At 49.4% G+C, this 12386-nt stretch overlaps 4 protein-coding genes across 4 annotated transcripts; 3 read left to right on the top strand and 1 right to left on the bottom strand.

Annotated features, from left to right (window-relative positions):
• Positions 1 to 119: 119 nt before the first annotated feature.
• CTRU02_214134 (pectin lyase F-1-like protein 3) lies at positions 120 to 1580 on the top strand (the record flags this gene model as incomplete). Its single annotated transcript, XM_036724686.1, has 1 exon — positions 120 to 1580. One exon carries the CDS (start codon positions 120 to 122, stop codon positions 1578 to 1580), a length of 1461 nt encoding a protein of 486 aa, XP_036583805.1.
• Positions 1581 to 2256: 676 nt separating this feature from the next.
• Positions 2257 to 3305, bottom strand: CTRU02_214133 (pectate lyase; the record flags this gene model as incomplete). The annotated part of the gene is made up of 2 exons (XM_036724685.1): positions 2257 to 2529; positions 2583 to 3305. The coding sequence occupies 2 exons, from the start codon at positions 3303 to 3305 to the stop codon at positions 2257 to 2259; spliced, it is 996 nt and encodes a 331-aa protein (XP_036583804.1).
• A 2299-nt stretch (positions 3306 to 5604) lies between these two features.
• Positions 5605 to 6578, top strand: CTRU02_214132 (metallo-beta-lactamase family protein; the record flags this gene model as incomplete). Its single annotated transcript, XM_036724684.1, has 3 exons — positions 5605 to 5708; positions 5761 to 6328; positions 6387 to 6578. The coding sequence occupies 3 exons, from the start codon at positions 5605 to 5607 to the stop codon at positions 6576 to 6578; spliced, it is 864 nt and encodes a 287-aa protein (XP_036583803.1).
• Positions 6579 to 8730: 2152 nt separating this feature from the next.
• CTRU02_214131 (uncharacterized protein) lies at positions 8731 to 8916 on the top strand (the record flags this gene model as incomplete). The annotated part of the gene is made up of 1 exon (XM_070206189.1): positions 8731 to 8916. The coding sequence occupies one exon, from the start codon at positions 8731 to 8733 to the stop codon at positions 8914 to 8916; it is 186 nt and encodes a 61-aa protein (XP_070060221.1).
• Between the last annotated feature and the right edge of the window lie 3470 nt (positions 8917 to 12386).

Raw genomic sequence — 12386 nt, 5'->3', positions numbered from 1 at the left:
TCTCTTGTTTCTGTGTCTTTTTCAATCACAAATCCATTTCGCGCTGGCGTGATCTCTATCGGTTCTACGCATCCATTCTTTATAAAAACACCACATTCTCTAAACAACTTTTCGACATCATGCGTTTCTCAGCATCTGCACTCTTGGCTGTCGCAGCCGCCAGCACGACTTCCGCTCAGGCTGTCGTGGGCAAGGCGTATGGTTTTGCCACCGGCGTTACCGGTGGTGGTAGTGCCGCAGCTGTTACGCCGTCTTCCGCTGACGAGCTTGCCAAACTGCTCTCTGACGACACTCCTCGGACTATTGTCATTAACAAGGAGTGGAAATTTACGGGCACTACTGCTTCCGGTCCTGGCTGTGACCGCAAGACCTGCTCCAACTCTAACGGTGGTCAACTGTATCTCGGAGAACTCTCCTGCGGAGGCAGCGACAACGTTGCAGCCACTGTGACCTACGACGTTGCCGGCACCAAGCCTCTTGTTGTTGGAAGTAACAAGAGCATCATTGGCGTGAATGGCAAAGGTATCTTGAACGGAAAGGGCCTCCAAATCAAGGCCAATGCCAAAAACGTCATTGTCCAGGGCATCACAATTACTAACCTCAACCCTGGCGTCGTCTGGGGAGGTGATGCTATCGACCTGAAGGGCGGTAACGATGGTGTTTGGATCGACCACAACAAGATCTCCTTGGTTGGCCGTCAGTTTATTGTCAGTCACTACGACGGCTCCCGTGTCACCATCTCCAACAACGAGTTTGACGGTGTCACCAAGTCCTCCGCCTCGTGCAACGGTAACCACTACTGGACCATGATGCTGAACGGCGACGGAGACCGAATCACGCTCGACCGCAACCACTTCCACGACGTTTCCGGTCGTGCCCCCAAGCTTGGTGACAAGGGTACCTTCCAGGCCAGCAACAACTACTTCAGCAACATGAAGGGCCACGCCTTCGAGCTCTACGCCAACACCGTCGCCCTGATCGAGGGTAACTCGTTCGCGAATGTCGCCGATCCTTACAACGGCGAGTCTTACTCCAAGTGCTTCAGTGTCCCTACCGCCGCATCTGCCAGCTCTTGCTCGTCCGCGCTTGGACGGGCTTGCCAGGTTAACAGTGTTGACTCCAAGAGTGGCAAGTTCAACCCCCTCTCCAGCACTTCTGGTCTCTCGGCCCTCGGCAGCCTCAAGAAGTACCTCGTCACTCCTGTTGCTGCTAGTGGTGTTGCCAGCCTTGTTTCCGGCAATGCTGGCCCTTCCAAGCTTGGTTCCTCCTCGGCCGCGACCCCTGCTGCCGGTGCCACTGAAGATTCGGCCGAGGAAGAGACTGAGGTCGAGGAGCCCGTTGCCACTGAGCCTGTGAAGGAGACACCTGCCGCCGAGGAGCCTGCCAAGGAGGAACCAGCTAAGGAGGAGCCAAGCACCGCTACGGGAGAGGCTCAGCAGTGGGGCCAGTGTGGCGGAAAAAGCTACACCGGTCCTACCAAATGCGTCGCCGGTACCTCTTGCGTCGTCCAGAACGAGTGGTACTCGCAGTGCCTGAGTTCTGCCTCTAGACGTAGCATGAAGTCTCTTCGTCGCATCTAGTGTCAGGATACCGTTCTTGTACATATTTTGAAATCCAAAAGGTCTTAGTGATCGAGCATGGGTGTAGAACTATCCCATATGTAGAAATTTAGGTCGACTATTTCCAAATCTTGGCTAGCCAATGGCGTGTCCTTACTGATAACGGCGGCATAAATCTTACATCTCAGCAGCGCTTTTGCGGCCATCTGTAGTGTTGAGCTCTTGATGCGTGAACTTCAATAAGAAGTCATGGACAAAGTAACAAAAATTCGACCTAGATTACGGTGAGGCTTGGGCCAACTGTGAAGGTTAAGAGCTGCTTCATCAAAACATCAGGCGTAATATTGAAACAATGCTTGAACTTGGTTGCCGTGTCTTTGCCGGAACCAACATGCACAGTCAGGTTATTAAAACATTTCCTTTAATCCTCGATGAGATTTAACGCTAGAAGGTTTATAGACGGATGAGAACAAGGGTATTGTGTTATAATATTGGGGACCGGCGTAGGCCCCACATCCCGATACATGTCGAGATATTGTGTATATACTTTGCACGCAAAGGTGCAGAACAGAAATAAATAAATGACATATGTTCACGACATAGAATCTCCCGGTATTTAAAACCCACGACCACTCATGTTACTCGCTTGTGGGCAGTCCAGTGGACGCATGCCAGCGTCTAGCTGTTGCTACATCGCTTAGATGCTGAGAGTCTGGCCGGCAGTACCAACAACCTTGCTCTTGACGTTGGCCTTTCCGAACAGGGTGTACTTGTAAGGAATCTTGCTGGATCCAAAGTCACCCTTGGGGGCAGTGTTCTCGCCGCCGCCGTAGGACATGTCGGAGACGGTGGCGTAGCCAACCTGCTTGGAGTCGGCAGAGAGGATGACCTTCTTGCTCGAGTTCTCAAAGACGGACGACTCAACGCGAACCTGGGCGCCCATGCGGGTGTTCACACCGGTGCTGCCAACCTGTGACATGTTTTAGATTTTATGCATACTTGTATGGCTATTTGCTTTCTTACCTTGTTGTAGAAGTTGTTGTAGACGTGGACGGTGCCGAAGCGGACGGAAGGGTTGCGCGAGTTGACGTTGTTCCAGTAGTTGTTGGCGTAGGTGACACGGAGCTTGCCCTTGTCGCTGGTGTTGGTGTCGACGTGGCCGACGAGGGAGGTCTTGAAATGGTCGTGGAGGTAGGTGTTTGAGACAGTGATGTAGTCAGCACCCTTGGTGATGTCGAGAAGACCGTCGTAGTAGTCCTTTCCAGACTTCAGGTCGGAAGACAGGTCGCAGTGGTCAACCCAGACATTGGTCGAGGACTCAATGCCGATGGCGTCGCCGTAGGACTCCTTCACCTTCGAGATTTGCAAGTTGCGAACAATAACATTCTTGACGCCCTTGATGTAAAGACCGGCACCGACGATCTTGGAGCCCTTCTGACCAATAATGGTCTTGTCGGACTGAACGCGGACCTTGGCATTTCCAGAGATGGTGCCCTTCACAACAATGTTGAGCTTTCCGCTCGCCTCAGCAGCCTTGGTGAACTGGGAAAGCGTGGAGACTGTGGTTGTAGAGCCGCCACGGCCACCGGTAGTGCCACCGTTGGTGCTGGCATAGCCAATGTTGCAGCCCTCAGTGATGGAGGCGCGCTTTGCAAGAGTACCGGTGGAATCTTCATCAACGGTAGGAGTGGGAGCAGCAGAGGCAAAGCCCACCAGCGCAAGGTTAAAGACGTTTGAGAACTTCATTGTACTGAGTGTGTGATGATCAAGTAAGATGTAATGATTTGCAGGTGTGCGGGAGAAGAATCCAGTTCTTGAGAAATGAATGAAAGTTGAGGTAAGCAATGAGCGAATGAAAAAAGAATGACAGTGGTTGAGTGAGTTGCTAACTAAAAATTGCTACTGGAAGACACTTGATCACTCTTTTATAACCATCATGAGTTGATGCGTCGAGATGCTCCTGGTCAACCTCTCCTGGACTGTCCCCACTCATCCACAGTTCAAGCCAAGCTGGCTAAGTCGGCAAAGGAACGTTGGCATTATTTGCAAACCTGCATGCAAATTTTAACTAAGAATATGCTCATGAGACCCACTGGCCTAACCATATCGTTGGGCCTCTGTCACCAATGCTCGTGTAGATGTCGCTAGTAGCTGCACCCCAGAGTTTTTTTCTCCCTTCCGTGATGCAGATCTACATGGTTCGAAAGACACCTGCAACACCCAAACGCAAAACTCTGTTAGTGTTAGTGAACAATTGAAGTCATTCAAAGTACTACTATAAACTGAATCTGATATTTGAGAGTTTGTAATTCCTGAAGCTGTAGTAAGAAATTCGGAAGTCTCGGTACCTACCAAACGTACCCAGATTTCTGATTATACCAAGCCTTGGAAGTCTTGGATGCTTGGAAAATCTGACGAGGCGGTCAAGTAGAATTAATCTCCATTTAAATTCGATACAAATGACAATACACTCCGGTCTGGAAGGACTGGGTTGCATCACGTCAACACTCTTGTGAACCCAAGATATCATAGCTAATGCGGTCCAATGAGGCTCAGCCAACTTGCAACCAAGCGTAACCCTTCAATTTTACGCAATGACTTGACCAGTTAACAAAGTGCATTAGTCTACAGAAGGGTTTCGGAATATTTGGCAAGCACATACTGACCGGAAAATTCAAGGCCGGCAAAGCGTTGCTTTTCCCGCGGTGGCTAGTGAGAGGTAGAGAGACATTTACAAAATCCGCAAATCAGGGGCCGCCCAGGTTTTCGGAGAGTCGCACTGCGCGATTGAGTGGACTTAGATCACGCAAGTGGCCAGTCAGGCGAGCCCGGAGAGAAATCCTACGGCACCTAGAAAGGAAACAGTTCTCACTCTCACACGGATGGCCATAATCATCGTGTCCGTAAGCGGCTTAGGGACGGCCTTTACTTCTGATCAGGGTGCCGCCTCCGACCCCTCTCATTACTTTCTCTCCTGACAAGGCTCGAATCTGGTGTTGATGGATTCCAAAAGCCCCATTTAGACCCAAAGGCCAAGCAACCTTATATTATCGCCCAGGCCAAGAAGGAACATCGGCATCGTTGTCTTGGATCGACGCTCAGGCGGGGCGGTGCGGATCTGGCTCCGCCGTGCGGCTCACAGTTGGTCAATGGGCGGCTAATTATTATTCAGGCTTTCCATCGTACTCTCATCTGAAACATTGAAAATCCTTATCTTCAGCCCTTAGCTAGGTACTTTCTTGGAGCTGTGTTCTTTGAATTAGTCTCGGCCGATAAATCCTTATCTAATGTACTTTAAGCTAACACATTTTGGAGTTAATGTAGGCTTCCCAGGAAGAATGCTCCGTGCGGAGAAAAACAGAAAGTAAAGGGTGAATTAAACTTGCTTTCGTAATGTGTAAAAGTACTGGGGAATTTGGTTGCTTGAAGGGAACAGGTGAGATCTTGTCTCCCGGGCCGTCGCGTATGGGAGGCTCCGGGGCCCCACACGGCGAGCCGCCGACCACATAAGCCCATATTATGACTATTGCGACAGTTCACGCTGCATCTTCCTCAGTGTCAGAAGACGGCCCTTTAGTAATCTTTAGTCTGTTATCAACAGATATTATCAAAGACTTTATAACTCCTAGGTGTAAATGTTTATGTTTGGAGGTCTTGTTTCTGTCGATCTTGTCGTTAGTGGGAGCCTAGAAGACAACGTTGGACATCCTCGACTGAGACTATCCCCCACATATAGCTCCCCCATATTTTACCACAGTGTATCCTCTAGAGTATTTTCATCTTTGCCGGGCATTTTGGAAGTTTTGCCAGAGAATTTACCTAATTACCCCCAGTAGAAACACAACGAACGCTGACTAATCTGATTGGCCCATGAGTCACTATGTTGTGATGCAATGATTCTGACTAATCCTGATGGTGATGATAACCGACTATTTTGAGATGTGGGGTAGGCTGAATTGACGGCCGCTCTCTTAAAGAGCTGAAGACTAATCTACTTGGGACTTTAACCTGAAAATCAGTCGACCAGAAAATCACGAACGACAAAATGGATCTCATGATTTGCGGCACCTGCGGCGTCCAGTACGACAGCCACTCAATTAAAACATGCAAGATATGTGATGATCCCCGCCAATATGTCCCCGAAGACGGGTGAGTTCCAGCTCTTCAACCTAGGCATGCTCAAATAAATTGATATCCACAGTCAATGGTTCACTACTCTCCGCGAGCTCCAGGATTCCAAGAAATATACCAACGTCTTCACCAAGGATAAATTCAACTCGAGTGTCATTGCTATCCGCACCGAGCCCCAAGTCGCAATCGGCCAGCGCGCGTTTCTCCTTCGCTCACCCGCCGGCAACGTTCTCTGGGACTGCATCACTTACATAGACGATGATACTATCCGCCGCATCAAGGATCTCGGTGGTATCGATGCAATCGTGATTTCGCACCCTCACTACTTCTCCACTACGCTCCACTGGGCCGAGGCATTCGGCTGCAAAGTGTACATCTCAGTCGAGGATAGCGAGTGGCTCGGACGCCAGGGTGATGGCTATGTGCTGTGGGAAGGCCAGGAGATGGAGTTTGTGGATGGGCAGTTCACGGCGGTCAAGGTTGCGGGCCATTTCCCTGGTAGTTCGGTGCTGCTGTGGAAGAGCGAGAAGAAGCTGTTCGTCGCCGACTCGGTCTTGGTGGTGCCGAGCGGAGTTTATCACGTCGATCGACCCCCCGGCACCGCGACCTTTACATTCATGTGGTCGTACCCGAATATGGTATGTATCGGGCCTTGTGATACGTAGCGTTGCAAGCTGACCAGGACGTTGTGTGCAGATCCCGCTTGGACCAGAGGATGTTCATGGCATTTGGAAGGCCGTTTCCAAGCTCGATTTCGAGGACGCACATAGTGCTTTTGCTGGACGAGATGCGCGGGGCGATGCAAAGAGACGTTTTCTGGAGAGTGCACAGTTGTTCATCAAATCAATGGGATATGCCGACCACGCTATCCACAATGAGAGTGTTTGAGCAAGCTGGCTTGGGTGTTACTTGAAAGATATTTCGTTGAGCGGTTGTTGTTCCGTACCATACTTGATGACAGTCAGCGATGACTGGTCTACACAGCTTCTTTTGGGACGGGGGATGAACTCGTTGAAATAATACGAGACAGTAGTATAGTAGATTTAGCTCTAACGATAATATCACTAGGCTACGTTCTAACTTTCCTTTCCTAGAGTTACAGGAGTTTGGATTGTAGTAGCTCATCAAAGTCACTTATTTTATGCATTTTAACCACGCAAGTATTAAATCTTGAGATAAAAGATCAGATCGAGTGGAGTGCTACAGGCCCTACGACTACGATTCCGTCTTTATTAACTATAACTTGACTAACTACCATCTACGGGGCCCCGTATATCACCTAGAAAGTGATATTATGTGTTTCTAAACGAGACGCGTTCGTCGTCTCCCATCTTTCCGCTTGATGCTTTCTGAGTATTCAGGTAGAATACGTCGTTAGAGGACCCGGTAGACGTTTTCAGGAACTAAAACTCGGCAGTTGTCGCATGGCCCTGTATGCGAGATACCGGTCGGTGTGCCCATACTGCAACTAGAGTGGTTTTGGCAGATAGGAGGCTCGAAACGGTTCAGGTGGTGGCAAACGCAGCATTGCCAGCGGCAACTACGTTCGTGACCAGACTTAGGACCCCCAAGGAACTTGAAGTCCTTCATGGACATATCCACATAGGCTCCCCTCATTTCGTATTCTGGTTGTGGTTGTTGGTTTTGTTGTTATGTATGCTTTGAATTTGGATTTGCAGGTTTCTGATGGACTCTAACGGTAAGGGAGATCAATTTCATCAGCCCAGGGGGCTGTTAATATAGTATGCGACGGATGCATTATTCGTAGAATCATTGCAAATTAGTATGGCTGAATGGACTGATTCAGTGCTAAGCAAAGTACAGTCACAACGCTCACTTTTTTGGACGGCGGAGTCTTGCGTTCCTGGACTGTGAATTCAATCATAGAAAACAAGCAAACATAGACGAAGGTATATAACGGAGTGATTAACAGTAAAAAGGCAGTTAAAAAGTAGATTTCTTTGTTGTTATTCGCTAATATGTCTGCGTTTTACACAGAATCGTAAATCGCAGGAAGCTTGAACTCTAGTTGGCATGAATTTGGTCTTGCCGCGGATGAAAGCAAATGAAAAAGATACATTAGCATCTATACATCACCTTATTGCAAAAGTATGATTCAGTCGCTGATAGAATAACAGATGTTAAAAACTGACCGGATCACTCATTTATGGATCAACTGCCTGATGTAAATTGCCCACTACTTCCTTCCCAAGCCCCATCGCAGACAGTAACAGCAGCTAGCTGGCCCTCCACAGCGCAAAAGAAGGATGGCTCCCCTCATCCTCCATCATATCCAGAATTAGCCGCGGCACAATGATCATGTCACAATCTCTAGGCCCCATATGTGTCTTCAAGTTGCCGTCACGGGGACAGCGCACCGTGCCCCTGTCTAGACAAAACGCCATCTCGTGTTTGTACCTCGGAACACGATTGTATCCATAGCCACATTGGCAGCATACCCAGAAGCACTTCACTCGTCTGCGAGGGCTTAGTGCTAGGGCTTCGAACTGTTCGAGGCTCATGTACTCCATTGCGTCTCTTCTTGCAGGTTCCATCGTCCAAATTTCCTACGTAACTGATTATGCGTTTTTTAAATCAGTAACCCACTCAAGGAAATGTGCCAGTCGTCCAGAATGTTGTTTCGTTTACCTGTCGTATAAAAACATATGGCCTTTCATCTAGAATTCTCTCCTCTATTATACCTGGCTGTGATATGACGCATGGTGGTTTGGTTTCACACAGCTTTGCTCATAACTTGTCATTGATATGTCGGGCTTCGATGACACTGAATCAGTCTACTAGCCATTGCTCGTGAATGCGAGGTAGGTGTTACCAGGGTAAATGCGTTGAATGACATGGAAAGGAATGTTTTTTTTTTTTCGTGTCATAGCTCTCTACTCATGGAGATGACCACTAGCAACTCATATGCAGCCACAGCGAAGGAATTGACATGAACAAGACAAACACATAAAAGTAAACTAGGTAGATAGACCAGGCAAAAAGAAAAAGAGTACAACTGCGCAGTGAACGAGCAAAAGAAATGCGCCGAGGGGGAATCGAACCCCCGGCTCCCCGACGCTGCTTGATGGCAACGGAGAATTTTACCACTAAACCATCGGCGCAAGTGGTGGCAATCGTTCTAAATGATCGACTGGTGTACCTTCGCCAGTGGCACGAATATATCTCTATTCTGTGGTTGTGGGCCGGAGTGGATGCTGAGGGCTAGAGATCTCCAGGTTTCCGCGGATTCGGCCGCCGATTTTGTTAGGTACCCACTCTCCGTGGTTGGCGGAAGAAGGCGGAAACAAGGTACAAAGCTAAAACTCGAACACTGGGAGATGTCTTAGCGCCAAAGCTGGAGGGTTTCCAACAAAGAATCTGCCTACGTTGTCTGAGATGATGGACATCGCACAGCAGCAGCAGATTTGGTATCGTACATGGGGAATGAGGCCATCAGAATCAATATGCGGAACTTAGCCGAAGCGTGAAGCCAGCGCGGGCATTAGTCCAGGCCCGTCGATCAGTGGCGCCCAAACGTTGCAATGTGCCGAGACTTGTTCGACTCAACGGGATTAGTCATAGTGACACAGCCGAGCAAAACTCCACGTTTGAAGACTTGAGCAGAAATCAAAGCGCAAACAGAAACCCATCAGTAAACAGCGGCGCATTGAGTATGACAGCTTCTCAGCTGGCATTACGTCAACACCGAGTATGATACAGTTGATGCTGCCGATGTTGTCAGCATTCTTCGATCGGGAAAATAGGAAGGTCGTTGGGGTAAATGCTCCAGATATCATAAGCGACCATCAGTTTGAATGCTCTTCAAGTGCTAGGGCGGAGTTGTCCGGGGCACAGTTCAAGAAAGATGCAAAGATTGGCTATTTGCGGGACAAAGATGGAGATAATGAATTTGACAGGCAAAGATTGGCATTTTAAGCGACCGATGAACCGGACGTGGTATGCAGCGTGACGAGTAGATACAGCAGTGGTCGTTGAGTTAGACTCTTGGCCTTTTGAATGTGGACGAATGAAGCCCGCAGAACTGGTGACGTAGAGACGCATGTGAACGGTTTGGGTCCCTCCTTGGGGTGAGAGGAGGGGTGCACAACAGGGAGCTTTCAAAAGGCGGATTGGATGGTGCAGGAAATGCAGGACATGTGGGTTTCTTAGCGAAGGATGTCCGCGGGATGGTTCTAGTGTGGTGTGTGCTCAACTACTAGTACTCGTTTTCGCTAGCTTAGCACACTTAGCTCTTAAGGAGGGTAAGGATGGGATGTTCGGACCAAACGGTGCAGAGCGAACGCATCTAACGTGAGACGACATGAAGCATAAGCTAAGGAGAAGGGTACGTATTTGAAGGCACAAAAGACGGGATGGAGAAAATGGTGGCGATCGTTGGCGGAAAGCGGAGATGAGAAGAGCGGAAGACGGCGGGAGACATTGGCAAATAGCAGGCTGAAAAGAAAAGTTGTGCTGGGTCATGAATGAGTAAATGGAAGCTTCTGGGCAGCAATCAATTGAGTACAGTGTCACCAGGTGCGTCCTGGCAGTTCCGGTGACTGCCGTGTTTCACTCTGCTTGCTGCCATAATTGTTGAGAGACCCTAGTATCCAAGTTGATTGCGTACAGGTATCTATATTTGCGGACGACTGCCAAGGCGTTGAGTAGGTTTTTTTTAAGCAGTGTTTTTTCCCACCCTCTTAACCAAGTGTTAAAGGATGTAGCAGGTAAAACCCCCAGCAATCGCAATAACAACCACAAGGGAAGGGGGGAAAAAAGACCAGCTTTTCGGGCAACGGCGGAGCAGCAAGCAGGAAAAAAACAAACTGAAAAAACATAGCAGGGGTCTTGTTACCCGCACCTTTCTTCTGGTGGTAGTGGGAATGGAATGAAGCAATTGCGGTGGACCCGTGCGGAAGTACTGCGGAAGTACCTCACCTGTGCCAGCTGCCCGCTGTGTCTCTTATCAGGCGTGGAGGAACTTTGGGAGACTCGCACCATAACATAAACAACCCCGCGAAGAACGAGAGGGCCTTCGAGAAACTTCAAAACCAACCCCAGGCCATCAACTCTTCATCCTTCACTTGTTTTCCATGACTTCCGAGAACCAGTGGTAAAAGGAACCTGACAAAATTTGCAGAATGGGTGGAAAAACTAACAAAATCAACAATAAATCTCATGTCAACATGACTCAAGTGCGGCGACACACAAAAGTGGAGGGTGACGCCGCTCTCTCTGGGCGCCGAGACCCCAACTGGAGTTGGCGATCTCGCGAATTGGCTTGGCCAGCAACGCCGAGGCATACATCACGCCGCCAATGCTTGGTGAGCCACAAAACTGCCAATTGAAATGGCGAAAAAACCACCCAGAGGTGCCGAAACCTCTTGGTTCTCCAGCAGTCTTTTGCCATCAAGCTTTTGCCAATTGAATGACAAGTCTCGCTGCAGGATTAATTCAGGGTAGCAGGACCCTTACAGATGGAATATGTCACCGATCAGATCTTGGAGCAAAAATCCGGGGAATATTTCGACGACATGCAAACTGAGGTGATTCAACCATGACTCCAAAGCAGCCATTCTCAAAACAACTCAGTCAACAGCACCGGAAAAGCGGCTCAAGGGAACGCAAATCCATCCACTGAGCATTCGTCTCCTCCCTCGCAAACCCTGCACTTGAGACTTTTTCAGCACGACACGAGAGATTACTGCCTTCCGGGGGGGATTACGACACCACGCGGTCTGTCCTGGCAGAATGGCGGCCGTATCGGGTCCATCCTTGCTTTAAGCCGCTTGGCGGACATGGGGCCGTATCTTACCACCCGACACCGAGCAACGCTCGGAAAGGCCTGTCGGGCTTCTACCGTTGTCGCTATTGTGCTAGTGTACATGGTATTGCATTTTGCAACCAAGTCCTGAAAAGATCTGGCCCGTTGAACTGGAACGTGGGCTTGCAATGTCTCACTCTTGTCTTCCCTATCACAGGCTAGCACGAACAGGACACGGCTCAATCATAACAGAAGCGAGAATCAGAGACATACCGACTAAAATTATGAGCCCAATCAAGACATGCAGCCAAACATATCGTGGCAACCTTATTCTCCCCATATCGTGGTCTTCTCCAGGTAACAGACAAAGATGAACCTCCCATACATGAGGCGCACTGGGTGTATGCGCAGTCCAGTCCAAGGGAGCAAGTCCCGGGTAACCTGTCGGTACTCCCGAAGTACTGCGTCAGCGCCCTGCGCCTCACACGGACGAGAGCAGGAACCACTGGGAACGCTGGGAACCTCGCTGAGGAAGACCGGAAAACCTATCCAGTTCGCCCCTCCCTCTCCCACTCCCACTTCTCTTTCCCCCCATGGCCCCACTATCCGCGCTAAGCGGGGCCAGGCTTTTTTTGGCATGGATTATCCTCTGCTATCAGCACGCCAACTTCTTTTTCCTGTCTGTCCCTGGGCCTACTTAGGTTCCATGACCCCAAAGCTACGGTTTGTATTTTGTCTCTGGTTGTTTTTTTCCTTTTCTTTTTTTCTTCCCCTGTGCTCAACTACGATCTCGTGGTTTGCAAGACCAAAGATTGTTAAACTGTCTCGACTGTCGTCTCCTTTACGAGCATCGACATTGACATACTCGATCCGGAGCTCGACCGAATAAGCACTCCGACTCGCATACGAGAGGCGACACCTAGCAGTGACCT

This window comes from Colletotrichum truncatum (assembly GCF_014235925.2).
Source record: "Colletotrichum truncatum strain CMES1059 chromosome Unknown Contig_0010, whole genome shotgun sequence".
In the NCBI taxonomy this organism is placed as follows: Eukaryota; Fungi; Ascomycota; class Sordariomycetes; order Glomerellales; family Glomerellaceae; genus Colletotrichum; species Colletotrichum truncatum.
This window is presented reverse-complemented; position numbering and strand designations above follow the sequence as displayed.